Source organism: Cladosporium halotolerans (genome assembly GCF_011745625.1).
Source record: "Cladosporium halotolerans strain TM138-S3 chromosome Unknown Sca23, whole genome shotgun sequence".
NCBI lineage: Eukaryota > Fungi > Ascomycota > Dothideomycetes > Cladosporiales > Cladosporiaceae > Cladosporium > Cladosporium halotolerans.
The window spans coordinates 262,353-289,118 of NW_027191474.1; the positions used below are offsets into that span (position 1 = coordinate 262,353).

Genomic DNA, 26,766 nt, shown 5'->3' on the forward strand with positions numbered 1-26,766 from the left:
TCTAGATGAACTAACACCTTTTGTGGTGTCTGATAAGCGTACATTCCGGCACCTTAACCTCGCGTTCGGTTCATCCCGCATCGCCAGTTCTGCTTACCAAAAATGGCCCACTAGTAACGATACATTCAAATGTCCACGTTCAACTAAGTAACAAGGACTTCTTACATATTTAAAGTTTGAGAATAGGTTAAGGTTGTTTCAACCCCAAGGCCTCTAATCATTCGCTTTACCTCATAAAACTGAAAACGTTACTGCTATCCTGAGGGAAACTTCGGCAGGAACCAGCTACTAGATGGTTCGATTAGTCTTTCGCCCCTATACCCAAATTTGACGATCGATTGTTACTCCTTTATCAAATAAACTATCGTGATTGGTATCAAAATTCATACCTGCTATGTAACTAGGATACAAAAACTCCTTTGAAGGGTAGTCTGCATTTAAGTTATAAAATAAATCATAAGGGTATCTAATAGTTTAATGGAATAAACCCTTTATAATTTGGTATATCATAATCAACTAAGAAAGAAATAAGGTTATGGTAAGCATAAAAAGCTATTTTTGTACCTTTTATACCTAAGGAAATTTCTTCCCTACTCTAAGGTAGACGTAAAATATCATATATTCACCTTTACACCACTTCATTTTTCTTACTACGCTTGATTTATAATATAAATCGAAAAGTATAGCAATAAAATGACGTACGATTAGCATGTGTCAAGCCTTTGGACAGCGTTCAATCAGAGCCATCATCAAACTCAATAAAAAAGTTGGTCAAATAAGTACTGTTTTATATTTTTCACACTTCTTAATAATTGTACCTTTAGTTAGTTTAATTGAAAATACTTTAGTTGATATACACAGTGTAAATACTTTGATATAAAAAATGTAAAAAACAAAAAAAACAATTCCCTACTACACTAAGATATGTTTTTTTTTAATTACATATGGTAGTTATACAACTCATGTAATATCTATGTTATACTCTATAGTTACTCTAAGTATTTTTCTATCGATCAGGATTTATTTCTCGCAGATGGTCCAACTACCCAAGAAAGGTTGGATTGATAAAATACAACTGAAGAAATTAAGAGTAATGCTGAATATTGATCTTATAAAGCACTACTTTTTGGTCGGATGTCGCAGGACTTGGAAATAGAGAAACCTTATATTAGCCACGAAAAATATATTAGTAAGAAGGCTGAATTTGAAGAAGGTTATAAAGATAACCTTAAAAACCTACAAGAGGAAAGACGGACACTTAGACGTTTATAATTAGAATGGCCTTCTACTAAAAGATAGAATTTCAATTAGATAAAAGTGAAATAGGCATTATCATCGTAGTTAAAAGAACAAAATATATAGATAGCCCATCCACTCCTAAATAAAAGTCAAGATTTTTTTTTATTAAGAAACGTAATTAGCGGTATTTACAGCTATATATACAAACAGGCGATCTATTTATTTGCACGTCAGAACCGCTGCGAGCCGCCGAATAGGCAGCGGTATATCCGATACTCGCCCTCCTCACGAGATTGGCTCTTGAATACCCACATATTATCGCAATACGGCCAAATCAGTCGGTACTCCGCGCCTGTAAGCACCACCGGCTCACGCAGCTCGAAGATCTTTTTGCGCCAGCTGCCGATGTCGATGGGACACCTCGCTGCGCATAACAACGGGTGAGCGCCGAGTATAGGCTCCATTGCCTGGTGCGGCCTGTGGTCGCTGCTGTCGCCAGGAGCCATCTCAGGGCCCTCCACCACCTGCACCTCCTGCGCCATCTCTTCAGTGTCATCATCAATGTATACAACGTCATCTTTCTCGGAGCTGGAGCCTTCGCAGGGGTCGATTGCGTCAAGCACTTCATCGTCGCGATTCATGGTGAGAGCAAATACACCAGCAAAAGCGGTGGGATACCAGCAACGATAAGGCGACCGCGAAAACAACGTGCAAGTCGACGCTATCTCAGAGGTTCGCGGATGGAGAGCCAGGCTAGCCAGCCCACCAAGATTAGGCGGCCCGACCGGGGACCCCTGTCGGCGAGCGACTGCAATTCTGAGAGCTGCACTGACGCTGTTGTGGCTGTTTGTAGACGGCGACAAAGGGCAGATCCCAAGCTTTCCGAAGCTTCCGGGCCGCAGTGTCCCCACGACAGTGCCGCAAGAACAACGAGATGCCGCCCGCAACCCCGGCGCTGGGACGCGTTGTGCCCATCGACACGACCTCATGTCGTTGCAGGGGGGCATTGTGGGTGACGCTAGATGACGTACAGATATCCTCAGAATTAACAATATACCAAGATGCTCCTATTTGAAGCCCGCCAACTGCGTTTCGGCGCGCTCCTCAAGAGACTTTGGATTTACTGTTCGTGAAAATGAGCAAACCGACAGTCGCCATCATCGGTTCGGGCTGGGGTGGGTTTACCCTTTCGCAGAAGCTGTCCCTTGCGAAATACAACATCAGCGTGATCTCCCCCATCCGCACCGTGCAATACACTCCACTATTAGCCAGCGCCGCGTGCGGTCTGTTCGACTTTCGCCTGGCCGAGGAACCAGTCCGCAGGAGAAGTCGAACCGATGTCCAATACTTCAAAGCCTTCGCGGAGAAGATCGACCTTGAGAAGCGAGTCATCTCATGCAAACCATCCATGGACGATGTCGACAAGGGCGGACAGTTCCAAGTCCAGTACGACAAGGTCATCATAGCTCCGGGATGCGACAACCAGACATTCGGGACTCCTGGCGCAAAGGACCACGCACTGTTCCTTCGCACGACGAACGACTCTCGGATCATCCAGCAGAGGCTACTCGAAATCCTGGACGCAGCGTCATTGCCGGGGACGACCGAGGAACGACAGCGAGAACTACTGAGCATTCGAATCGTGGGCGGAGGTGCCATCGGCATCGAAGCAACAGCAGAGCTGCACGATCTGTGGCATGAGGAGATGCGCTTCTTGTACCCGCACTTGGACGGCAAGCTTAGCATTACGATCCACGACGTAGCGCCCACCATTCTGTCGACTTTCGACAAAGCGCTCGGAGACTACGCGCTGGAGTCGCTTCACCAGAAGAAGGTCGACATTCAAACGAGCTCCCACATTCAGAAAGTCGAGTCGGACGCCATTTACACCAAGGAGCACGGCCGCATGCCCTTTGGTATGCTCCTCTGGGCTACTGGAAACAAGGTGAACCCACTTGTCGAGAGCCTGCCAGTGATGAAGCCCGAGAAAGGCCTCCCTCGAGTCTTGACAGACCACTTCCTGCGCGTCTTGCGGCCTGACGGATCGGTCATCGACTCAGCCTACGCGTTGGGCGATGCGGCAGACATCCAAGATCAGACGCTCCCCACTCTCGCCGAGGTCGCATTGCAGAAAGGCGAGTACTTGACGCGTGAGCTGAATGCGAACGACCAGCCTGCGAAGCCTTTCGAATACAAGCAAAAAGCTTTGCTTGCGTATCTTGGGCAGCACGATGGCGTGATCGGGGGCCGTCACGAGTGGACTGGTCAGAGTGCTTGGCTGGCGTGGCGATCGGGCAGTCTGGCGTGGACCAGGAGCTGGAGGAGGAGGATAATGATCTCGATCAACTGGTTGTTTGTGTGGTTGAATGGGAGAGATATCGCGAGAAAATAGACTCTAATCCATACCTGATTGGCGGGAGCAATGTCGAGAGTGGACAGATCCAGGTACCTCCAGCGCTCATTAGCCAGCGATCAATAGTAGGTTTGCAAGAGGTATTACGATGGTATACTCAAAATGTAGGATTTCGTTGCCATGGAAGTATCTACACCACCTTTTGTCTCGGAATGATACTTGCTACATTATGTGTCAATCGATCAATACTCGATCCGAAGCTCAAAGAGTGAGGAAGCATAGTTGAAAAGGACCTCGCGGACCAGTGACACGGTATGTGAACGTGTCTGCGAGACGAGGCTAGCTTCCAGACGATTGGAATCTCGACATGCAAGCTTCCGATCCCATTGTTCAGACCGGCAGCTCGCCAATTGCTTCGGTAGCCGGTAGCGAAAGCCACCCGGAAGACCAGCAGCCTTCCACTCCTCGCTCGTGACAGAGTTCATAGATTCGAGGTCGATGCCGTGGGCTTGTAGTGATGCTTTTGAGCGATCCAGCGTAGCGTGTTCTCCGTCCCAATAAAACTGCTCATTACAGCAAGCGAAGAAAAGCTCCATGTCGTGGAGAGATGAGCCTTCTGGAGGTGGTGGCGGTGGAAAGCGGAGGCCGAGCAGTCCATCGGCTGGAATTAGGGCTTTCGATGCCCACGCCGACGTAGCGGAATCTGTAACGCCGATGTAGATATTAAGGCGCGGGTCCTCATGACCCTCTGGCTGCCACCCCTTCAACCGATGAAGCAGCGAAGCATAATCCGCCAGACCGCCCCGAAGCCAGTTGGAGTTGGTAAGCTCTGGGTGACCAGCAGCTATTTCAACTTCGCCACTGGGACGGTAACCAGGGAGCTCTTGCATTCTCGTTTCAGCCCATTTCTCCAGATCTTGCTCGAGGTTTCCAGCGAGATGGACTGATGGCTTTACGCCGCATGCCCTTATGGTCGCGGAAAGGAGGGTTTTATTGGGCCCTTGCAGGAGCCATTGCGCGACGAAACTCACGGCTTCGAAGATCACTGACTGCTCGCCATCTGTCGCCGCACCCGAAGACGACAGTTGCCACGTGCGCGGGGCTCGTCGACCAAGCGGTCGAGTGGTAGCAGGTTTGTGCACATTTGCACGAGGTCATCGTTCCGGATTCACGCGACCAGAGGCGTTTCCGAGTACCGCATGGGCGCTTGAGGTATTCTTGTTTGTATCGCGAGCCCCAGGTCGGACAGTAGCTGCTACTTGCAGGTGCGGCGATTGCGTGGGCTTTGGGACTCGCTGCGGTCGGAATGTGGCAACGGATTGGGAGGAAGAAGCCTCCGTCTCCGTTTCAGAAAGCCGTGTTAGCAGTGAGTACACAGAGAGGTCTCACCATGTGATTGACCGGGGATACACGATAAGGCGGCGATCAGTAGAAACGCGAGGAGCAAGCAAATAGTACTGTTTCTCGACGCGACGCTATGTCTGCACAGAGCGGGATTGTGCTGATATCCCGAATGCAGGTGATTGAAGACACTCCAGAGTGAGTGATCTGAGCTATAGTAGCGGTGTTGGATGTGTCGTGCATTGCTCTACTATACAATGAAGGTCTCAAGGTCGTACAAGCTACACTTGTGTTAGGCAAAAACCGCGATGCGGCAGCGTGGTGAAAGCTGAATATTTGAGCTCGATAGCGAACCTGGTAAATGCATCTAAGGCATTCAGGATGGGTCAATAATGCAATGTCAATTAATATGATACAGATGCCATAATTAGCAGTACAAGAGTGGTATCTCGAATGAAGGGGACGCAAGCTCACGGCTGCACGCAAGAGCAGCAGCCGGAAAGATGTACCGATTTTGCCAAAGGTGTCCAGTGGATGTAAGATTGAACCCGAACTGCAAACATCTCGTCGCCCATTTTGAAGTCTCACAAACGCCGCAATCAAAACCCTCCTGCCACATCTTGCTACCTCATCTCTTCAGGCTCCTCGTTGAAAACAGCGAAGCGGAGTCGGTGAAGCTGTGTGGAGGGTCAGCGAAACATTCCGGGGTTCTGCCATGAGCAGTGAAAGTACTTACAGCAGGTAACTTGGGCACAACCACCATCAACGTGGCAAGGAAGTTGATCATGAAGTACGTCAGGTCGTAATGCGTGTAGTGCGTGCTGACCAGGAAGAGACATATGGGCACCGAGAGCAAGAATTTCTTCGCGGGTGTGTACTGGTCGCCGTTGTCGATCTGCTCCCACATGTTCAGGTTGTCGTAGGCACCAGCGTTGAACTCGAACGGGACGCCGCGGACGTAATGGAACATGAGGTAGCTGCCGAACATGTACGAAATGTTGGTCATGGTCCAAGAGGTCTCCTGGGATATCGAGGGGACGATGTCGTAGACGATCTTGAGCAGCAGAATGATGATGATGTGGACCATCCATGCACCCTTCATGTTCACCCAGTTTGCGTTGAGGTTGGGGTTGGCCTTCTGGTCACTGAGCTGCTCCTGATCCTCCATCGGCTCATGGTACATCAAGCTGCTGCTCCTCCGGCGCCGTCTCCTCTCCTTGTCGTCGGCGTTCATCTTGTTCTCGGCGGACTGAACACAGTTGGGCGGCGAAGGGTTCAGGCCCTCGGCAAAGGAGATGCCGCCGCGCTGGAGGACGGTGGAAGACACTTTGGCGGTGTTGGCGGGGTGTAACTGGGGAGGCGGTGTGGTGAATCGGTCGGCGGGGCGTGTGAGGCCGTGGGCGCGACGGGAGGTTCGGCGGGTGGTGCAATGGCGGTCGCCGGCGAGGATGAGGGCGGAGGTATGCTAAAGGGTATTGCTGGCGGTGGAGGCTTCTCGTGCAGGCGAGCAAGCAAGCAACAGGCAGCGCGGTGTGGCGCGGCGGCGTCCCTGAATCCAGACGCTTTGTCGCCGGGCGGGTGGGGCTGCGGACACGTGCTGCCGCGCTCGAGCGGGCAATGGAGACGGAGAGGGGGACGGCGGACGCGGCGGCGGTGCGGTGTGTGTGCGTGTGTGCGTGTTGCACGTCTAGTAGTGTATTGTATGGGTGTGCGAGAATGCGTCCTGCGGCAGGGCGGAGGACAGGCGAGATCAGGCGAGACGCCTCAGGCCTCTGCTCTCCTCTGCCCGGGGTGTTGCGACGATTCCAGGCCAAACCCGGCCGCGCAGGGTCCGCGCGAAAGCTCGGGCCGCCGCCCCGTCTAGTCTGCAGCCTGAGGTCCTGAGGCAAGCAGGCGACAAGGCGTGATTTATCACTCGCGACGCAGGTAGGTACCTTACAATAGATGCCCGACCAGCCTTACGGCATCCCACTGTGCACGACCACAATCAATTTCATAGATGCGTCACACGTCGCTCACTTGACAATCGATCGTGCTTGTTGATCGTGTAATTGCGTTTTCTCGTGTACAGTGCTACCTTCACCTGTCTACCAACACGTCACGGCCGCATTACTTTCTAAAGGAAGCCCTTCTGCACCGCAGCTTCGGCATTGAGGATGCTGCTGCCCGCGGCACCGATGACGGTGTTGTGACTGAGCGCGACGAACTTGATGTCGAAGACCCCGCCCTCGTCTTCCCGCACGCGACCCACGGAGACTGCGTATCCCCTGTCCGTCTCGCGGTCGAGACGCGGCTGGGGTCTGTCGGGCTCCTCCATAACCACGATCGCGTTCTGCGGCGCCGAGGGACATCCCAGCTTCTGTGCATCGGAGACGTACGAGCGCATCGCCTCCTTGACCTGCTCCGCCGAAGGGGCGGGCTTCTTTGCGAATGTGAGCGAGACGACAGCGGTGTGTCCGTCCAGCACAGGCACGCGCGTGCATGTGCCGGAGATCTTCATGTCGTCCACGTCCGCGAAAGCCGTCGCTTCCTTGTTTATCTGTCCCAGAATCTTACGCGCCTCGCTCTCAAGCTTGTCCTCCTCGTTCGGGATGAAAGGAACGACGTTGTCGATGATGTCCATGCTGCTGACCCCGGGGTAGCCGCCGCCGGAAACAGCCTGCAGCGTGACGATGGAGGCCTGGCTGATGGGCCCGAATGCCTCAATGAGAGCCTTGAAAGGGATGACAAGGCCAATGACAGCGCAGTTGGAGTTGCAGACGAGGAAGCCTTTGTCGAGGTTGTACTGCTTGCGCTGGTGCGGGATGAGGTCCATGTGGGGAAGGTTGACGGTCGGCACGACGAGGGGCACCTGGGGATCGCGGCGGTAGTTCTTTGCGTTGCTGAAGACGGGAATGTTCGCCTTCAAGAAAGACATCTCTAGGGTAATGATCAGTCGTCGGTCCCACCTCTACTTGTCGCATCAATCGTCTTGTACTAACCAGTGTCTTGCGCAACATCGCTGTCCAGACCGCTGAAGACGACATCGACCTCGTCTTTAAATTCCTCAGCGGAGCAGTTCTTCAATACCAGATCGCCCAGCTCCTTGCTCATGGGCAAGCTCTGTTTCCACTTGACCGCGTCGCGGTACTTCTTGCCGGCGCTCCTAGGGCTGGCGCCGACGGCTGTCAATGTGAAGTGAGGGTGAAGAGCCAACAGGAGGATGAAGCGCTGGCCAACGCTACCTGTGGCACCGAGGACACCTACAAGAAGCGATCGCATCAGCCATTGGACTTGCACAACGTCAGGCAGAGACCATGTGCTCTTGACGCTAGCGACGGACTCACTAACCGCACCGCTTCTTGGGAAAGCTCGGGGCTGGGGAGGTGAAGTGTTCAGCTTCCATGATTGCGACGGGGCCTAATCTGGCAGTGAATCAATGATATGGGAGAGGATGACTATCGCATTCAAGGGAAAACAATCATGGCAGGGGCCGTACTACGCGGCAGGTGACTCGAAAGTTTACCGATTTTCCCAAGCTGTCGAGGGCCGATCGCGGGGCATGCGCTGCCAGCTGAGTGATGTCAACAGGGTCGTGCGTGACCGCGCGGAGGCTGCCTGTGAATTGTTCATTGTGATACTCGCTTTTGTCCCGTCGACAAAATGCATGTTGGAAGGTCTCAGAAGGACACCTGCAGTTCATTTGTTATGGCACCGCGATCAACAATCCTACTTGGAAACTGTAAATCAATTTACAACACTGCAAAAGCAAAAGATCATGGTCAATACGAGGGTCGAACTCGCGACCTTGGCGTTATTAGCACCACGCTCTAAACCAACTGAGCTAATCGACCTGATGATTAATTTCTGCAAGATTATGTTAAATCTATACACTGGCTATTGCCCACTGATCAGATCATGGTCGAATCCATATCTGGACTCATACCGCCAAAGAGGGCAGAAATGCTTGTTCTTAAGAGCAAGAGAGATCTCACGGGAGTCTCCGACTCCATGTCTGGGAGAAGGTGTAAGTTATAACAGAAGGGGGCCGTGAGTCGTGATCAGCGTATGCGCATGTATTCCGTGTATCCTCGTCCCAACATCTCGCTCAGACATCCACCAAGCAGCAACTATCCACACTTCCGAAACCGGCCGCGACACCGCCCTCAGCCGAGCCAGCGCCTTTGGTCCTGAGCAGATACCCTGCCTCGAAATTTTCCATGATCTCCCTCTCGCCTGGCTTGTCACCGTCTTTCCACAAGCACGCTCCATACACGCCCAGCTCGCAAATCACGTCGCCACTCTGCAGCTCGCCGTTGCGGAAAATGGTGTTCGCCTGTGCGGGAGGCTCGATCATCTCCATGAGAATGTAGGCCGGCCAATGGGTCTCGGGCAACGAGGCGAGGAAAGACGGTATGTCCGAGCGATAAACGTTGTTTCCACCTCCCTCGCGCTGAGGCTTCAAGACGAATCTCTGCGCCGTTTCTGAGTTGGTTGCGAGAGACCGTGCGGTGAGACCGGCGGGGCTGGTGTCGAGGGGATAGATTGGAGCGAAAGTCGATAGGATCGCTGATGAAGAATTGCCGTCGGGGATAAATCGGGAGAGGTGGGGCGACTGAGGAGTGGCGAGCACTTGCTGGACCTTTTTGCTGCCGGCAAGGTGTGTGAGGATGCTGGGGCATTTGATTGCTGCGCTGCGCTCGAGGTGCAGACGAGCGGTCCAATGAGCCTCTGTAGTATAGTCGGATGGCGCATAGCCGGCGCGGAAGTATAGCGTGCTGACTTCGTACGATTTGTGAGGACTGTGGGCTGGGCTGAATAGCAGCTTGCGGGTTCCAGGCTCCAGGCGCGTGTATGTTAGAACGTTGTCGAAGGTTAGGCGAAACGTGCGCACGGAGTGGGCAGTGTTAAGGTTGTATTCGAGATGACGTTGGTCGAAGACATTGCGCTCGGGATCTTGAACGATGAAGAGAACACATGTTGGGTGCGCAGGCGACGATGCTTTGGCATAAGCGGAGTGAGCTTTCGCGAGGCCAAGTGCGAGATTCGGTATGGACGTGCTCTCGGGAAGAGCGTTTCCTGTAATCACTGATTCGGTAGCGTCTGGGTAAGCCTCAGTCGATAGTAGGTGACGGTGAAGGCCAGAGACATGGCTGGAAAGACCGCCAAACGAGGAAGCGATTGTGTTAAACTCTACTTGCTTCACGCAAGGTTTGGAGCCTTCAGACTTGTCGACGTGGACCATGTAATCAGACCGGAAGAGTCCGAGCTGGATGGACTACGGAATATGTCAGACCCACGCGGAACCGAAGGAATTCACTTTGAGACTGACCTGGACATAGCCCTCAGACTTGACTTGGAGATGAATTTTCCACAGATTTTCAATGAAGTCGTCAATGTCCAACAGCCTGGATGGAACTTGTCAGATGGGAGTCGCAGGCAATGACAGCCTCCACATAACCACACCATCGAAGGCTTAGCGGTCAGGCTTTCAGGCACGATTGTGAACTTACTCCTTCACAATCTCGCCCAGCCAGCCCTCATCGACCGAGATGGCCGAGTAGAGCTCGTTGTAGGCTTTGGAGACCGCTCGTGCTTGATCAAAGCACCGCCGGGGAAACAGACTGGGAAACAGGGTCACCGGCGCAGTGGTTGCCAATGCGCCAGCCGGATCGACATCTTTGGAAACGTAGGACTCGGCAGGCCGCACCGCAAGACCGTGAGCGATCGACCAGTCTTTGATGTTGGTGAGGATGTGGTCCCGCTCCGACTGGGTCAGCGTGGGCGGGTAGGGCGGGTATATTTCTGCGGACATAGTGAAGCACCCGTGTTGCTGAACAGCTGGTGATGCTCTCGGTTTTGGGGGCAGCGTTGTTGTGACTACCGACTGCCTCACGGCACCCACCAGTACTTCTGCCGTGGCGCGCGCGTGAAGTGATTCGAGGCTGCCGATGCGCGGCCCCACTCGCAGGGTGCGATCACATAATCACGTCTGGCGGCTCTGGCCAGTCCGTGGATGGGGTTTGCCTGGGTGCCTGAGCGGTCGCCGGGCGGAGCGGACGGGCGGCGCTTGGGCGAAGCAGCAAGCCTCGGCGATCTGCGCGGCATGGTGCTGTCGCAATTGACTGCCTCTCCCCCGCCGCCGCCGCCATCCTGCCTGGCGACCTGAGGTTCGCATGTCATATCTACGCGACGCCCGCCCTTGCTCCGCCGCCCACGACATGCCTTGCGCCCTCTTCATCTCCAACAGCTGCGGCTGAGGCTGTTCGACACCTGCAAACATCACGCCGCGCATTTGACCATGGAGAAGCTCCAGTACGAGCTCGAGCGGACAGATCCGCACGTGCCCTTCCGGGCCTCGACCAAACACCTCCACCATACCTGGGCCAAGACCTTCATCTCGCGCCCAGAGCTCTACATTAAGCCGCAGTCGCTCGAAGAGGTCCAGAAGCTCGTCACTCTTGCGCGCAGATGTCGCAAGCGCCTCGTGGTCGTCGGCTGCGGCCATTCGCCCAGCGATCTCACCTGCACGAGCTCATGGATGGTGAATCTGGACAACTATGCGCGGGTGCTGAAGGTGGATAAGCAGCGCAAGACTCTCACGGTGGAGGGCGGCATCAGGTTGCGCAAGCTGAATGACGAGGCCAATAAAAATGGACTTACTATGCCGAACTTGGGCAGCATCGACGAGCAGAGCATCGTTGGCGCCATTTCGACCGCGACCCACGGGAGCTCGCTGAAGCACGGCTTGCTGTCACAGAACATCAGGTCTCTGCGCATCGTCCTGGCCAACGGTCAGGCGGTACGCTGCTCGGCCGACCACAACCAGGAGCTTTTCCGCGCCGCGCTGTGCTCCCTCGGCGCTCTCGGAATCATCGTGGAAGTGGAATACGAAATGTGCGATGCCACCAACATCGAATGGGAGCAAACCCTCATGCCAATGGACTACATCCTGGAGAATTGGAGTAAGGACCTCTGGACCCGTAAAGAATTCACTCGTGTCTGGTGGATGCCCTACATGAAGCGCGCTGTAGTCTGGTCCGCGGAGAAGACCTCGAATCCGGAACGCGAGGCTGTCAGCAGCTGGTACGGTGGCTCTGTTGGCTTCCACACTTACCAGAACCTGCTTTTCATCTCCAACTACGTGCCTTTTGTCTTACCGTGGATCGAATGGTTCGTCTTTGGCATGCAGTATGGTTTCACCACCGGCAAGACTGAATCCGCGGTGGAGCCATTGCAGAAGGGCCTTCTCATGAATTGCCTGTTCTCGCAATTTGTCAACGAATGGGCCATCCCTCTCAGCAAGGGCCCGGAGGCGATCACTCGACTTAGCGCATGGATCAATGGCAACAAGGGCGATGGAAGGATTCCGTTCTCGACCAAGGGCTTGTACATCCACTGTCCCATCGAGGTCCGCGTCAGCGACACGACCATCTCGCCACACCCCCGTCCCTACCTTGACAATACCTGCCGCGAAGAGCCGACTCTCTACCTGAATGCGACCTTGTACAGGCCTTACCTGCAAGACCCGCCCTGCCGGGAGCGCTACTACGAAGCCTTCGAATGGCTGATGCGCGATATGGGCGGCCGCCCGCACTGGGCGAAAAACTGGACATATACTTCTTCGGACGACATCGACGCAATGTTCGGAAAAGACATGCAGGAATGGATCAGGATCCGCAACGACGCTGACCCAGAGGGCATGTTCTTGGGCGAATGGCACCGTCGCGACCTACCGTTCCCTAGTGAGCAAAAGTTCGCTTTGCAGGAGCGAGAAGTCGCCCGCACCAAAGCGCGGAACGGAGGCCAATTCTGGGTGGGCGAGCTGCAGGCTGGTCACTCAAGCGTACGAGACGCGTATGGGCCCACCGAGAAGGCAGGGTCCGTCAGCCCGAGTGCTGCATCAAGCGACGAGAGCTTCAATCTGATGCATGAGGCTGAGGCTGAGCGGAGCGGCATCCTGGGGTCTTGGTCTACGGACGATTTGGGTGATGCCGAGGGCGAGAAGACAGATGCTGAATTGCGGCGAACACACGGTCATCCCGTGAGCGGATGGACCGGTACGAAAGTGTTTGACAAGATGTAGCTTTCCCTTAATATACTCAATGATGACGATACGTCCCACAATCGTTTTCTCGGTGGCCCTTTGAACTCTTGATGGGTGCACGCACGCTCGTTCATGGAGGCGCACCTGGCAATTATCGGACGATCGTCGCTCGTAGGTACCGAGGTAGTTTCGTAAAGAGTATTTCGAGGCTCTTAGTGGACTCAATGATGTCTAACTTGTAGCGAGGTCTTTCGTGTCTTCGGGGACTAGGGATCTCATCATGAAGTGATAGGAAAGTCATCGTCCCGCCATCTTCACGGCCTCAACATGCCAACAAGTGCTTTCAACGACGCCCAAGACGCTTGCGTGCTCTCACTGTGTAAAGCGTCGTGATTTCAAGATATAGCCCCTTTCTAGCGGCATAGGAATATGTACACGACATGGTCAAGCCGAGGCCGCGTTCTTCGAGGCAAACCCTTGAGCCGGCGTCGGCGCAGAGTCAAACCTGGCACGTCTGGAACGTTGAAGTCGACTCGGAAGGCTCCGGCTCACGTAATTGGCCGGCGTGTATGAGAGAATAGCAGAAAATCCAACGGACGGGGCACGGCGATGGCGCTAGAAGCAACGTCTTAGTAACACTTGGGGTCTCTTGGATGGCGTGATACCGTCTAACGATGGCGATCCCGGCAGAGATTTACCAGACGTATACAGTACAATTTCGCAGGCGCTGCGAACCGTAACCAACAACGTTCTACCTATCTTTCTTCGCGCCTTCGACGATCTGCACCCGCCGTCCACGTGCCTACGCGGCAAAGTTTCGCAGCATGGTCGACTCTTTCGTCGTCCCCACCGAGGGCCCCGAGTCTGCCCCGAGGAAACATGGCTCATTCTTCCGGTCCGTGCCGTTCCAGATCTTGGTCGCGTGCGGCGTGTCCTTCACAGCGCCCGGCATGTGGGATGCCTTAGGCGGCCTTGGAGCTGGTGGTGCTGCTGAGCCATACGCTGTGAGCGCTGCCAACGCCCTTGTCTATGGCCTCTTCGCCATAGTCTGTGTCCTCGCTGGAGCAATCAACAACCGCATCGGACTCAAGTATGGCCTCGCCCTCGGTGCCATTGGCTACCCGCTCTACGGTGCCGGCCTCTACACCAACAACGTGAACTCGACGACATGGTTCATGCTTTTCGGCAGCGCTCTATGCGGCATTTCCGCTGGATTCTTTTGGGCCGCTGAGGCTGCCATCATCATCGGCTACCCCTCGCCCAAAGACCGCGCCTTTTATCTGGCCGTCTGGCAGACTGCGAAGGCCGCCGGCCCCATCGTCGGCGGCGCCATCAATCTTGGGCTCAACGCCCAGAAGTCGACCTCTGGCTCCGTGGGATCGGCAACTTACATTGTCTTCATCGTCATCATGTGCCTTGGTCTTCCCATCGCGTTGATGCTGAGTCCCGCGGAAAAGGTCTGGCGCAAGGATGGCACCAAAGCCGTCACACTGAAGAAGCCGACCTGGTCAGAGGAATTCAAAGCCGTCTTCAAGCTCATGATCTCCAGGCGCATTCTGCTCCTGATCCCGGCTTTCTTCATCAGCTACTTTTACAATGGCTTCATGAGCACCTGGCTCACGACGTACTTCACCGTTCGTTCCCGAGCCTTTTCCTCGTTCTTCACCAACTTCTCCGGCATCTTCAGTTCTTTCATCATCGCCTCATTGCTCGACAGGCAATCGATTTTCATCAAGACACGCGCCAAAATTGCGTTCAGCTGCATTGTCGTGCTCCTTACCGGCACCTGGATCTGGGCCACCATTCTGCAAAAGCAATTTTACGACGCCGCTGAGCCGCCCGTCTGGGATTGGTTCAAAGGTGGCTTCGGCAAGTCATACGCTCTCGTGTTCTTCTGGCAGTTTTCTGGCCAGGCGTTCCAGCAATTCCTTTACTGGCTCGTCGGTCAATACGCAACGGATCTGTCCTCGCTCTCGCACCACACGGGCATTCTTCGTGGGTTCGAGGCCTTGGGCCAGACTGTTGCATGGGCGTAAGTTTCCACCGTTTTCCTCTTATGATCGGCACGACGCTAACAATATTCACAGCATGCAATCCGAGGGCAATGCGAACCATTTCGTCAGCATCGGCATCAACTTTGGCGTTCTGATACTCTGCGTTTTCCCCACGTGGATAGTGCTGTCCGAGCTGGAGCACAGCCACGAGGTAAAAGTTACGGAAGAAGAGGTAGCCGGGAAGGTCCTCGAGGAAGAAGCCGCGTCGAAGTCATAAGATACCCAAGCGTCAGTTCGCTTTTTTGCAGTTAGTTTCAACAACAAGCAGCCTCAATGGCACTGCCCCCATTTTTACTCCTCTCTTCCTGCAAGATCCCACCAGAATCAACACGATAGGTCGCAAGACTCGCAACTACTGCGTGCCGTGCTTGCGTTATTTTCTGACTGATGATATGAGGCCTTGGCTGCGGGTAATATGCTATAGCGCACGGCCCTACCTGCGGGAAGAATGGCTGAGACGCCGCAGTAACCGGCGAACGACGCTGAAGATGCCCAGAGACGGTGGAGGACGATTTCAGTGCCGTGCGGATCAGTGCTGGGTGTGGAGATGGTTCTTGGAGGCCCGGTCTGATAAGCTTCGTTATCAGGATTGTTTAGGTAGGCGTGAGAAGGGACGATATCTCAACGGTGGTGGATTTCCGGCTACCGCGCACCGCCGTACCCGTGCGGGCCCACACTCGTCCGCACCTGCCGCACGATATCAATGCGTGGAACGGTCTGCTGGTGAGATCGCTTCTCACATTGTATAGCAGCAAAGTGAGCGAGAAGAAGAGTCGTCGCCGACACACCGAAATTGATGGCAGGCGCAGCAAAACAAATGCCCATGCAGGGTCCCGATGCGCGCGCCAATCAGCTCCAGGATGACGAAGAGCTCGAGAAACCCCGCGGCCAACCACCCGGCTTCTTCTCCCGCCGCAGGATACTCGGGCCCGTCGAAAAGGACTATGGCGATTACGGACTGCTGGCCTGCTCGTTGGTGACGGGTATGGTCGACGGGGCGTCATTCTTGAATTGGGGAGTTTTCGTCGGCATGCAGACTGGTAGGTTTCCCAACTCAGCAAGATCAACGTCAATCCCATGATTTCAATATACTTTCCTACGTAGTGTACACTATAAAGCTAACAGTTCCAAAGGCAACACCGTGATTCTTGGCTTGTCAACCGCCGGCCTCCCCGCGATGCCTCACGCCTGGCTGGCGACCCTCGTCTCCATTCTCGCCTTCCTTCTCGGCGCAATGGCGACCTTCCACGTTTCGAAGTTTCTCACACCCAATGGCGTCACCAGCAACCGCTTATGGACGTGTTCTCTATTCGCACTTCAGGGGCTATTCATCCTCGTTGCAGCGGCGATCGCCACGCCCCAAAACATCATTCCTCAAAACCCGGCTGGCACCACCACTTCGACACCAGAGCCCGAATGGGTGAAACACGACATCCGCATCGTCAGTCTCCTCCCGTTGTTAGGTTGGCAGGCCGGGATGCAAATAGCCGCCTCGAGATTGCTCGGGTACAACGAACTGCCCGTCAACGTCGTCACGTCGACTTACTGCGATCTCATGGGTGACTTCAAACTGCTCGCGACGAACAACGTCAAAAGGAACAGGCGTGCGGCGTCGGTTATCTTGCTCTTCATCGGCTCCGTGGTCAGTGCGTGGCTGATGAGGAGCCGTGGTGGGCTAGAGAGTGTGCTGTGGGTTGCGGGTGCGGTTAAGGTGCTGGCTGGTCTAGGCCTTTTCGCGTTGATTCCCCCACTGAAGGAGAAAGAGTTGCCGTGATGATCTGTTAGTGACTTTAATGTTGGCTGCTTATTGGCGACGATCCATACTATGAGTAAGCGGTCGATAAAGCGTGACATTTCAGATAGAATAGACTCACATAGATGTTAGACCTTGATTGACAAAACGGAGGAAATTGGGGTATTTAAAAAAGGATTGATGCTCAACACTGTCCTGCGTTGGACAAATGAGTCTCTACCTTCTATCATAATGCGTGTATCATTTGGAAACCTACGACCCGCGTCGTTCGAAAGTACGCTCGCTGGACCTTGTGAAACTAATAGGATGCCTTTTTTTGCAAACAAGCAACGCCAACACCGACCCAATGCATGTCATATCTTTCATGAAGCGCCCATCACCTGAGCGCCAGGGGCAGAGCCACTGACTTTGCCGCCCTGCTCGTCAAAGTGCTCGGGCCAGATGAACCTGCCCTCCTCGGCAGGAGTAGCAGCCGCGAAAGCGGGCACGGCGGTCTTGGAGCTGATGCGTCTCCACATGTTGGCGCGCGGGTTGAAGTTGACGGGCAGGCCTTGACCCCTGGTCTTCTTCTCGTCGATCTGGGCGATCTTGATGATCTCACGCTGGATGTCGGCAAAGGTGTCATAGGGAAGATACTTGATGTTCTTCTCGATGCAGTGCGCTTCGAGCGCGAGACCACGGCGGGCGAACAACACATCCGCCTGGCTGGCTGCTGCCAGATCGGACACACCATCGCCAATGAAGATAACCATGGGGATCGTGCCATCCTCGGATTCAATCTTGGCCGCATCTTTGTACTCGTTGATCGAGAGAGCCTTGTCGTGGCCAGACTCATGGTCATGGCGCCAGTGTGGTTTCCACTCGTGGCCTTCGCCGTCGATCGTAGCGTCGTTGGCGATGATGTCGATGCTCGCGCTGGATTCCTCGCCGATGAACAGGTCGAGAACGCGACGGAGGATGGGCTTGAGGCCTGCGGAGATGACGTTGAAGGGGATCTTGTTGTTGAGGCAGAAGTCGTGGAAGGTCTTGAAGTCTTGGTCCAGCGTCAAGTGTTCTTGGATGGCTTTCAGACCCTGCTCGAACGGCAGGTCCAGAGATCCCCACAGCTCTTCAGAAATGCCCTTGAATGTCTTCTCGCCATTCTTGAATTGCTTCTCGAGGCGCTCGCGCTGCTCTGAGCCACATCCGTACTTGTTGAAGAGGACGTGGCCGGTGTCCTGCATGAAAATGGTGCCATCGAAATCTGGGGTTGAATGTGTTAGCATGGGTGACGTGTTTTCTTGCAAGCATGATCCGACTTACCAGAGAAGATGACGATCTTGCGAGTGGTTGGCAGCTTGTCGGTGGGAGGCGGGTTGCCTGTCGGTGGGACCGCGGGGCTGACTGCGCTGGGTGCCATGATGCTCGCGTGAGGTGTTTTTCGTTGAATATGCGTTCAAGATGTCGCGAGAGGAGGCGGGACAAGTATGGTGAAGGAAACAAGTGAAGGGCACGCAGGAGGAAGATAAGAATGGGCGACCGGGGCGAGGTGCCGAAGCCACCTCTGCCTACCTGGAACCATCGTGAAATCGCAACATTATGTCAGAGGCCTGCCCGGCCCGCCCACAACGCCGTTTTCCTCGCGCCCAACAGCGCGTGGCCCGAGCCGAGTGCGCGTGGTGGAAGAGAGTGGATGGGACTGGTCTGGTGTGGCGGACGCGTCGCGGGGAGGGTTGACGTCGAGGGCGTGGGGCGGTGGGCGGTTGTGGGTCCGGAGCAGGAAGAAGGCGAAAACGTGGAGGAGACGGGCAGTCCTGGGCTCGCGCTGCACTGCCGCCGCCGAGAGGGCTCGCACCCTGTTATTGCACGGTACTTGTTCGGCATCTGCTGCCTGTAAATGTTTCCTCTGGAGCATCCGCATGCACGGGCGACGATCCGTGAGTGCCTTGAAACAGATGAGGTTGAGAGAAGCTCTGCAGACCGCGCAACTGACGCCCAATCGGCTGCCCCGCCACGCTTCTCTGGGAGACGTCTTTTTTTGTCGGCGATCATCGGGGTCGCCATCGCCGCAACAATCGATGCCGATGGCCACGCTATCGTTGTTTGATACAGGTTTGACCTCAGCATGAGGCAGCTGTGACTTCACAGGCTGGGCGTTGGTGGACCCTAGAGCGACTTTTTCTTCACATTCACCCAAATGATTAATCCTGTCGCCGCGGGGCGTAGGCACTCGTTGGCATGATAGTCTCAGCAATAATAATCACGTACCGTTTTTAACGATACAGCGCCGATCGCGTCGTCTAGCCCTACCGTAACCGACAATCTCACGCTGCGCCACCACCAGCGTTCACGTGTATCATGTATTCGAATTTCCGGTCGAAATTTCTTGCTTGTTGGCCTGGTTGCCTCCAAAATTTTGCTTGGATCAGCTTCCGCCTGAAGGAGACGCACAAGCATCTTCGCAACTGCTTTCACCTCCACTAGTAGTCAACTGCAGGGGCAAAAAAAATCCAATGCCCTAAGACGGAGTCGAACCGGCGACCTCGTCATTACTAGTGACGCGCTCTACCAACTGAGCTATCAGGGCTGGGCTATTGGATGGTTCGAAATCGTGCCACGCAGTCCTTGTAGCTTTTTTGAGAATGAGAAATGGGCTTGTCATACTTGAAGTTCGGAATGTAGGCCCAGAATGGCATTGGCCTTGATTCACATCTACTTGGTAGATCAAATAGAGGAAGCCATTTCCCTCACACTATGATAGTCGCTATGATCAGCGATATCAGCTCGAGTTTTGCTCTAGCTTGAGAACAATCAATTGAGGTCTACAAGTGCCTCAATAGGAAGTAATTTATGCGATTCAGTTGCGCAGCACCGAGAAGCACAAATCACAGCGGCAACTTGGCGACTGAACCACGGCCACCTCTTGTGCCCTAGGCTTCGAACAGGGGGTTCATCTGCAAAGCAATGCGAAAGTGCCAGTCGTCATGAAACTCGGCTGGGGATCTCGTGGTATTATGACCATGCAAGAACTGCTTTTCGCGTCGTGAAGTCTTCGTATAACGTCGTGATTCATCAAATAGAAGCTATGCAGCCCTGCTTGCGTATCGGCTCCAGAAAACTCATGCTGGTCCGGGCAGCACGAGCAGACGGTTCATAGCAAATAGTCTGATGCATGATCATGGATCCATGTTTCATTGATCCCCATTTTGTAGGGAGGTTCAGGGTCGTTGCGAGATCGAGTGGCATGCGTATCATATGCGTCAATTTCTTGGGTTTGACTGTGCAACTGTTAGCGCGAGTTCTCTTGCAAGCTCTTCTTTTAATGGTGCCGCCCTACGTAGAATTCCGGGGGATTATCAGGCCCGAGCCATCCGCTTGATAGAGCATTTGTATCATTGTGCTGCTTTGACGGATTTGCACCTTGGTGAGACCCTGGGCCTGTAGCGTCGAGCTCTTGAGGTGGAAGATCTCCATGAAGCGGTGTGACTGCATCCCCTGCGGGCTTCTGCGTCTCAGAGCGACCCAGCTCCGATATCCTGTCCACCACGCTCTTGTGGGACTTGGTCAAATTCTTCTTCACAAAACCGGTCAAGAGGAAGTTGCATCTCATGTCCACGTCTTCGCGAATGTACAATCCTTCTCTTGGAGCATCGCTGCCCAACTCCAAAGTCTCCCTCGGCTCTCCAGGCTCATTCCCACAAACGGTCCATTTCCCACGAAGATCCAGACCGGCGGGGGCGAAGGTATGTGTCTGAATGCCATTGGGGAGGTCGTTGAAGCAGGCCTTGTACGTGACCTCACCCTTGTATAGTCCGCCTGGCAGATAGCTGATCTCGTCGGTAATCTCGTACCATGCGCACTCGAATTCATCCGCGGCCGCGTTCGGGGGAGGCGTCGTCTCGTGAAGGCGGAGTACGAGCGGGTTCAGCTTGATCATTTGCACATGGTCATGTAACCAGCTCACGGCGGCCCCACGGGTCACGCCAGCGGGTAAGGGCGTGATGCTGGTGAATAAAGATCGCTTGGACATAGAGAGCTTGACGGGTGACGGCGGTAGTAAGAGGTTGCAATCGCACGCGGAAGGTGTTGCATAGGCAAAGTGGGAGGTGAAATTCTGAAGAGACGACGCGACACAACAAGTATGAATTACGCCCAAGTAGGGCGGCTGCAGGGCGCATGGACAGAGCTATAACAGTCGTGGCGGTGCTGCAGGCCGGTATTGCGATGGTTCAGCGCTAGGGACCCCAGGCGAGACAAGCTTTCCGGGGCCGGGTCGGCTGCGAGCCGTCGGCGCGATGACGCAGTGCGTGTTGGCTCAAAATCGAACGAACGCCGCTCAGCCGTTGAAGATTGACGAGCTGCTAGGCGAGACGGGCGGACGGCAAGGGAGAGGGGAGCTCCAAGGTCTCCTCCGCGGCGAGGTCAAGAGGAAACTGGCCTGCCTCGACCTCACCTCTCACTTCCCATCTCTGCCCCCGCCAGCCCTGTCCGCTATCGCACTCTTTCACGGGCAGCCATCGACGCTGCGCATCAATTCTCCTGCCGCGAGCCAAGGCACCAACCCGCTGCCTCTCGAAAAGTGCGCGGTATGGCGGTCTGGGAGGTGATCGAGGCGACGCCGCCTCACGTCACCTATATCCTGATTCCGACCTTCCTCGTCTCCTACACCCTCTTCGCCACCTTCATCCGCAACCGCCTCCATCTGAGCGAGCCACCCATCGCCCTCCTCTTCGGTATACTCGTGGGGCCACGCGTGCTCGGCTGGCTGACACCCATCGTCTGCGATGTGAACGGGTGTGCCGACAAGTCTGCCGTAGGCGGGTGGGGATGGGGCGACCAGGTCCTTCAAGAGACCACCCGCGTCATCGTCGGCATTCAGGTCTTTGCTGTCGGTGTCGAGCTGCCCAAGTTCTACATGTCCCGCCACGGCCGTTCCGTCGCCATGCTACTCGGACCCGTCATGACCTTTGGCTGGTTGATCTGCTCCTTGTTCGTGTACTGGCTGTTCAACACGGACTTCCGTGCCGCGCTCGTTGTCGCAGCGTGCTTGACCCCAACAGACCCGGTCCTCGCCGCCTCCATTATCAGCAACAGTCAGTTCAGCAGCCGTGTGCCTAAGCGGATAAAGCACATGCTGGCCGCCGAGTCTGGTTGCAATGACGGTATCAGTTTTCCTTTCTTGTTCATCGGTCTCTACACACTCACGGAAAGCAACGCCGCGAGCGTGGCCAAGAATTGGTTTTTGATGACTTTGTTGTGGCAATGCGCTTTTGGCATCTTCATCGGCCTTGTAATTGGCATGGCCTCGAATCGAGTCTTGCGTTTCAGCGCCGGCCGCAAATACATTGACGAGCCAGGCTTCACCGTCTTCTACCTGCTGCTTGCAGTTCTGAGCGTCGGAATCGCGAGCATCCTGAACACGGACGATTTCCTCGTCGCCTTTGGGTGTGGCTACGGTTTCGCACGGGATGGCTGGTTCAGCAAGCGCACGGAGAAGACGCAACTGCCCAGCATCATCGACCTGCTCCTCAACAGCGCCATGTTTGTCTACCTGGGCACCATCATTCCTTGGCACACCTTCTCCCCTGCATCTATCACACCCTCTGTGACACCCGGACGCCTGATTGCGTTCCTCGTTCTGGTGCTCCTCTTCCGCCGCATTCCCATCGTCCTCGCAACCTGGCGTTGGATCCCCGACATCCACACCTGGACTGAGGCCTTCTTCTGCGGCCACTTTGGCCCGATGGGTCTGGGCGGGTTGTTCCTCGCCATCGAGGCGCGTGCAGTCCTGGAAACGGGATCGTCCGCTCCGCTGCCTCATCCACCACCTTATGGCAGGCCGTACAGCGACAAGGAGAAGGCGATCCAGATCATCTGGCCACTTGTCTGCTTCATCGTCTTCGGCTCGACTATCGTCCACGGTATGAGCGTGCTAGTGCTCAGCATCATTTCGCACTACTCGCGCCCGAAGAGCCATCGCTCAGCCTCCCTGGCAGGCGAGACTGATCCTCTGAGCGGCATGGTGCACGGCGTCGGAGGTGGCGAAAGCGAGCCTGAGGATGAGAGCGACATTGAAGATTAGATTACGATTGAATATGGTAGTATCTAGGATTTAGGCGTGTCGTTTGATGTAGTATAGCACAGCAAGGTATCCGTTAACACCATGCTCTACCACCTTTCCCTACCCCTCGTAAGTCAATTTACACCTGCCCGGCAACGCCTCCGCCAACGACCGCTCAACCTCCGCCACAAAATCCCTAGAAAAGAACGCAACGCCGAGCTCCTGGCTGGTATACCAGCTAGGCCGATCCATGTTCCCACTGCCGAAGACCGCCACCTCTCCGTCGACAATCGTGAGCTTGAAATGCGACTGCACCGGCTCGTCGTCCGACGCCTCCCTCCCAGCTTGAGGCTGGTAGTACGAGACTTTCAAAGTCCCCAGCTTGGCAGCAGCCATAGCCTCGACATCACGGTTGGCCGCAGAATTCTGGGCCTCGACCATGGCCCGATGCTGTGCGATCAGCTTCGCCACGCAGCGCGGCGACGTGGTTCCGGCGGTGATGATTTGCTCGAGCAGTTGGAGGCGTTCGCTGGTGAGTATGCTGACGTTGACGCCGCGGTCGAGCGCGCTCAACAAGGCGGAGATGACAGGCTGGGAAGTGAGGTTGGGCGTTTGGAGGTAAATGTATTTGGTGGCCCCCTGCAACGCCTGCAGGAGGAAGATGTTGAGGGGCGTGAGAGGTGCGGGTGGTGGTGCTTGCCATGGGAGTCGGAATCGGGGGTTGCGGTGGTGTGGAGATGGGAGGAAGAGGGTCTGTAGCGGAATGGAGTCGAAATCCCGTCTACTCAGCAACTCGTTTGAGGCCGTAGATTTATGCTTTAAAGCTTCGGTGGGGCTGCTCGAGACATCGGAAACAGCAGTATTTTCGTTGGTCCAGAAGGCTTGCCAGAATCGTAGAAACTGGCCCACGACTGGCCCACTGAGCTCGAGACACCCCTCGAACCAGTTCTCCCAGCTTACGTTGCAGCTAGGTAGGAAAGCGATCTTTCGGTCAACGACGACGAACTTCGGGTGTATGATGCTGATGGGCAGCAGAAAGATACTCTTGACTTCGAGATCCAGCCCTTGCAGCTCGTCAGGCGCCGGTAGTCCTAAGTCCTTGGTCCAGCTTGAGGGGTCATACACCTTGCCCTGCGGTGATTGCGTATGGAACAACTTCTGCCATACGCCCGAAGAGGAGAAGCAGATCCGGACGCGGATCTTGCGATTCGATGCTAGAGCTTTGGCGGAGAGTTTGCGCAGGCTGTCGCAAATGCGACTGAGTGATATCGACGATGCCCAGTAGCAAGTGACGAAGACGACTTCGTGTTCTGCAGACTCGATGGAAGAAAGAAAAGATTCGATGATGCGGTTGCCTGTACCGAGACGAAGAGAATGCAGGTTCGAGGTTGTCACCAGAGTGGATGGGCTTGCGGCCCAGTAGTTCGGAGAGTCGATATTCTGTTCGCTAGTTGATTTCTCGTCCGAGGATTGTGAGAGGAACGAAGTCATGAGCGGGTGCTGCTCATGGTCCATGGCGCGACGCGTGCAAGCGCGTTGATGGGTGGTGAGCGCTCGCCACTCGCTCGCAGGACAGGGACGCTTGAGGTTGGGTTTGTCGAGTAAGCTAGCGATGACGGTCTTGCTTTATTTGTATAGCTGTATCTATGAATTATAGAGTCTACAACACGGTGCGGGAGGTCCACTTGTGCTTGCAGAGGTTCTCTCCAAGTCTGTTCCCCAACTGCCCTTTCGCTTGGCGACACGATCTTTCACTGCATCTCGGAGGTTCATCAATAGCAACATGCAGCAATATATGAATCGTTCACGTCTGTGCTGTTCTGAGCGGTCACATCGCGAACAAGCCAGCCAAACAGTCTTTTACATGCACCTCTTAAGAGTTGTATAGCGAACGTGCTCGGCACGGTCCCGACGTCAAATCAGCACGGAAGGTTGCCATATGCTCAATACTAGCAAACGTCCAATTCAAATATTCACATCTGTCATACAGCAAATTTACAATATGTACAAAACATGTTCATAAGAAGCCCAGGGCTCATTGTCCCCGGGGCTTGATGGGCAAGAAGTTGCCAACGATCAATGATGGGCTATTTGCAAACGTCAGCACGTCGACCAAATCTCCAGTCGTCAGCAATCGTGAACTTACATGTTATGGGTATCTCTCCGAATGGTAAAAGAAAAACAGCACCTCACGCCCTTGCCCTCTTGGCCGTCGGCGTCCGGGCTTTTGAGGGAACAGCTCGTCAGGATCGCCTTCTGGCTCTGGTCGAAAGCGATGGCGCCGAATTTCTCCCAGTAACTGACGAGGCTGTCCTCCGCGATGATCTCGTGGATAGCCAGCTTGCCGTCTCGCAGCTTTTCCGTGGGCACGTTGATGAGCTCGGCCATCTCACGGTTGCCACGGAAGATCTCGCCGGTGCGGCGCCAACAGCACGCCGGTATGGCCATGGAAGCGAAGACGCGGTCGTACTCCATGAGGGACCGCTCGAACCACATCTCGACCAAGACAAGCTGCATGTCCGTGAGACTGTGCATGGCCTCTCGGAACTTGGGCCGGAACTTCTCGAGCTGGCGTAGGATACGCACACGGCTTTCTCGCGAGATGTTCTTCTCCATGTAAGTGTTCAATCTGGCATAGCCTTTGACGTAGTTGAATGGCTTTAGCATTCCTGCGTCGTACTTGGCCTTGAGCAGCTTGTGCAGACGATCTTCTGCTGAGCTGAGACCTGCTGGATCGGCAGCAGTCATGTAGAACTTGTCGCGTGCCCGGCTGTCTATTGGAAAGGCGGAGGACGGTCGTGGAATCTCATTGCCCGCTGCTGACTGAGCAGGTGGTCCCATGGAAGCTTGCTGCTGGCCCTGATTCTGAGCGTTGTTGTTGCCATTGTTCTGCTGCAGGCTATTTGTCAGGGCGCTGACGCTACTGGTCGCGAGTAGCGGGTCGTCGAGCAATGTGGCCGCGTCTTCGCCCGAGTAGACAGCGCCCTCGTCTAGCAGAGAATTAGAGAGGAAGTCGTTGAGCAGATTGTACTCATTGGTCACTTCCGACGTGTTGAACATGTAGTTCGGGTGCAGGTGGTGCATGTCCTGGAACTGATTCTGGACGTTTGTATTATTCCAATCAAAGTTCAATGGGTTGTTCCCGCCCGCGTTCATGCTCGGCGCCCGCGGTCTTGGCTGGGCAATCTGCGGCGCCCCGTTCCCAGCAGCGTCGAAGTGCAAGTCGCCATTGCTCTGCTGGCGGTAGGCAGCGTTGCCGTTGGCAGCTTGGCCGTCGTTGGAGGCTTCGGAGGGATCTGGCGCGGGAGCGATCTCTGCCACGCCGGCCTCGCTCTTGTTCCTCTTGGGCGGGTCGCGCGGCTCGTCGTGGCAGAGGTGTCCGATGTCACGCTTGACACAGCGCGCGCAGGGCCGCTGGAGGTCGCATGTCATGTGCGAGCGGCGGCAGTAGACGCAGGCGTGGTTGACCTTGCGGCGCTTCTTCTTGCCATTGTCGGTCGCGTCGGCGGCCTCGGACTCCTTGCGCTTGGGCGAGCGGTGGGAGCTCTGCGGCGACTGGCTGGTGTGCGAGGGGTGCGCGGGCTCGTCGAGGGCGCGTCGGTGGTCGTGGGAGGGCGAGGCCATGGTCACGGCGTGCCCATCGGGTCCGCCCGGCTCGACCTGCGGCAGGGCTGCGCTGCGTCGATACCGACGGCGTGGGCGGCGCAGGGGTGCGCGCAGGCGGGGCGGCGGCGGCGAGCAGGTGAGGGTAAGGACGAGGACGAGGACGAGAAGGCGGCGGTTCGGTCGGCGGCGGCGGCGGGGCGGAGTCGCAGGTCGGCGACGGACAGGTTCAGCAGGGCACGAGAATGGCCGGGGAGCAGCGTTTGGCAGCTGGCGGCGTGGAGGTGGAAGTGTGGAGGCGCGAGAGCGCGCGGTGGAGATCACCACGCGAGCCGGCTACTTTGCGGGGCTGGCAGC

The 26,766-nt window shown here is 55.3% G+C and overlaps 12 protein-coding genes across 12 annotated transcripts; 5 read left to right on the plus strand and 7 right to left on the minus strand.

Moving 5' to 3' along the window:
- Nucleotides 1-2,374: 2,374 nt before the first annotated feature.
- Nucleotides 2,375-3,631, plus strand: WHR41_06633 (uncharacterized protein; the record flags this gene model as incomplete). Its single annotated transcript, XM_069375238.1, has 1 exon — nt 2,375-3,631. One exon carries the CDS (start codon nt 2,375-2,377, stop codon nt 3,629-3,631), a length of 1,257 nt encoding a protein of 418 aa, XP_069228010.1.
- A 1,684-nt stretch (nt 3,632-5,315) lies between these two features.
- WHR41_06634 (uncharacterized protein) lies at nt 5,316-6,717 on the minus strand. Its single transcript, XM_069375239.1, has 2 exons — nt 5,670-6,717; nt 5,316-5,610 (listed from the first exon to the last, which is right to left on the minus strand). The coding sequence occupies exons 1-2, from the start codon at nt 6,165-6,167 to the stop codon at nt 5,557-5,559; spliced, it is 552 nt and encodes a 183-aa protein (XP_069228009.1). The 5' UTR covers nt 6,168-6,717; the 3' UTR covers nt 5,316-5,556.
- Nucleotides 6,718-6,969: 252 nt separating this feature from the next.
- On the minus strand, nt 6,970-8,467 carry WHR41_06635 (uncharacterized protein). Its single transcript, XM_069375240.1, has 3 exons — nt 8,264-8,467; nt 7,915-8,175; nt 6,970-7,852 (listed from the first exon to the last, which is right to left on the minus strand). The coding sequence occupies exons 1-3, from the start codon at nt 8,316-8,318 to the stop codon at nt 7,050-7,052; spliced, it is 1,119 nt and encodes a 372-aa protein (XP_069228008.1). The 5' UTR covers nt 8,319-8,467; the 3' UTR covers nt 6,970-7,049.
- Nucleotides 8,468-8,738: 271 nt separating this feature from the next.
- On the minus strand, nt 8,739-10,854 carry WHR41_06636 (uncharacterized protein). The gene is made up of 3 exons (XM_069375241.1): nt 10,426-10,854; nt 10,245-10,320; nt 8,739-10,190 (listed from the first exon to the last, which is right to left on the minus strand). Exons 1-3 carry the CDS (start codon nt 10,725-10,727, stop codon nt 9,021-9,023), a joined length of 1,548 nt encoding a protein of 515 aa, XP_069228007.1. The 5' UTR covers nt 10,728-10,854; the 3' UTR covers nt 8,739-9,020.
- Nucleotides 10,855-11,213: 359 nt separating this feature from the next.
- Nucleotides 11,214-12,998, plus strand: WHR41_06637 (uncharacterized protein; the record flags this gene model as incomplete). The annotated part of the gene is made up of 1 exon (XM_069375242.1): nt 11,214-12,998. The coding sequence occupies one exon, from the start codon at nt 11,214-11,216 to the stop codon at nt 12,996-12,998; it is 1,785 nt and encodes a 594-aa protein (XP_069228006.1).
- Nucleotides 12,999-13,783: 785 nt separating this feature from the next.
- WHR41_06638 (uncharacterized protein) lies at nt 13,784-15,301 on the plus strand (the record flags this gene model as incomplete). The annotated part of the gene is made up of 2 exons (XM_069375243.1): nt 13,784-14,991; nt 15,047-15,301. The coding sequence occupies 2 exons, from the start codon at nt 13,784-13,786 to the stop codon at nt 15,228-15,230; spliced, it is 1,392 nt and encodes a 463-aa protein (XP_069228005.1). The 3' UTR covers nt 15,231-15,301.
- Nucleotides 15,302-15,830: 529 nt separating this feature from the next.
- On the plus strand, nt 15,831-16,787 carry WHR41_06639 (uncharacterized protein; the record flags this gene model as incomplete). The annotated part of the gene is made up of 2 exons (XM_069375244.1): nt 15,831-16,053; nt 16,147-16,787. 2 exons carry the CDS (start codon nt 15,831-15,833, stop codon nt 16,785-16,787), a joined length of 864 nt encoding a protein of 287 aa, XP_069228004.1.
- Nucleotides 16,788-16,875: 88 nt separating this feature from the next.
- Nucleotides 16,876-18,769, minus strand: WHR41_06640 (uncharacterized protein). The gene is made up of 2 exons (XM_069375245.1): nt 18,069-18,769; nt 16,876-18,009 (listed from the first exon to the last, which is right to left on the minus strand). Exons 1-2 carry the CDS (start codon nt 18,163-18,165, stop codon nt 17,129-17,131), a joined length of 978 nt encoding a protein of 325 aa, XP_069227935.1. The 5' UTR covers nt 18,166-18,769; the 3' UTR covers nt 16,876-17,128.
- Nucleotides 18,770-19,377: 608 nt separating this feature from the next.
- WHR41_06641 (uncharacterized protein) lies at nt 19,378-20,930 on the minus strand. Its single transcript, XM_069375246.1, has 2 exons — nt 20,083-20,930; nt 19,378-20,023 (listed from the first exon to the last, which is right to left on the minus strand). Exons 1-2 carry the CDS (start codon nt 20,773-20,775, stop codon nt 20,006-20,008), a joined length of 711 nt encoding a protein of 236 aa, XP_069227936.1. The 5' UTR covers nt 20,776-20,930; the 3' UTR covers nt 19,378-20,005.
- A 403-nt stretch (nt 20,931-21,333) lies between these two features.
- WHR41_06642 (uncharacterized protein) lies at nt 21,334-22,827 on the plus strand (the record flags this gene model as incomplete). Its single annotated transcript, XM_069375247.1, has 1 exon — nt 21,334-22,827. The coding sequence occupies one exon, from the start codon at nt 21,334-21,336 to the stop codon at nt 22,825-22,827; it is 1,494 nt and encodes a 497-aa protein (XP_069227933.1).
- A 99-nt stretch (nt 22,828-22,926) lies between these two features.
- WHR41_06643 (uncharacterized protein) lies at nt 22,927-24,321 on the minus strand (the record flags this gene model as incomplete). The annotated part of the gene is made up of 1 exon (XM_069375248.1): nt 22,927-24,321. One exon carries the CDS (start codon nt 24,319-24,321, stop codon nt 22,927-22,929), a length of 1,395 nt encoding a protein of 464 aa, XP_069227934.1.
- Nucleotides 24,322-24,652: 331 nt separating this feature from the next.
- WHR41_06644 (uncharacterized protein) lies at nt 24,653-26,430 on the minus strand (the record flags this gene model as incomplete). The annotated part of the gene is made up of 2 exons (XM_069375249.1): nt 24,653-24,893; nt 24,953-26,430. 2 exons carry the CDS (start codon nt 26,428-26,430, stop codon nt 24,842-24,844), a joined length of 1,530 nt encoding a protein of 509 aa, XP_069227937.1. The 3' UTR covers nt 24,653-24,841.
- Nucleotides 26,431-26,766: the final 336 nt, after the last annotated feature.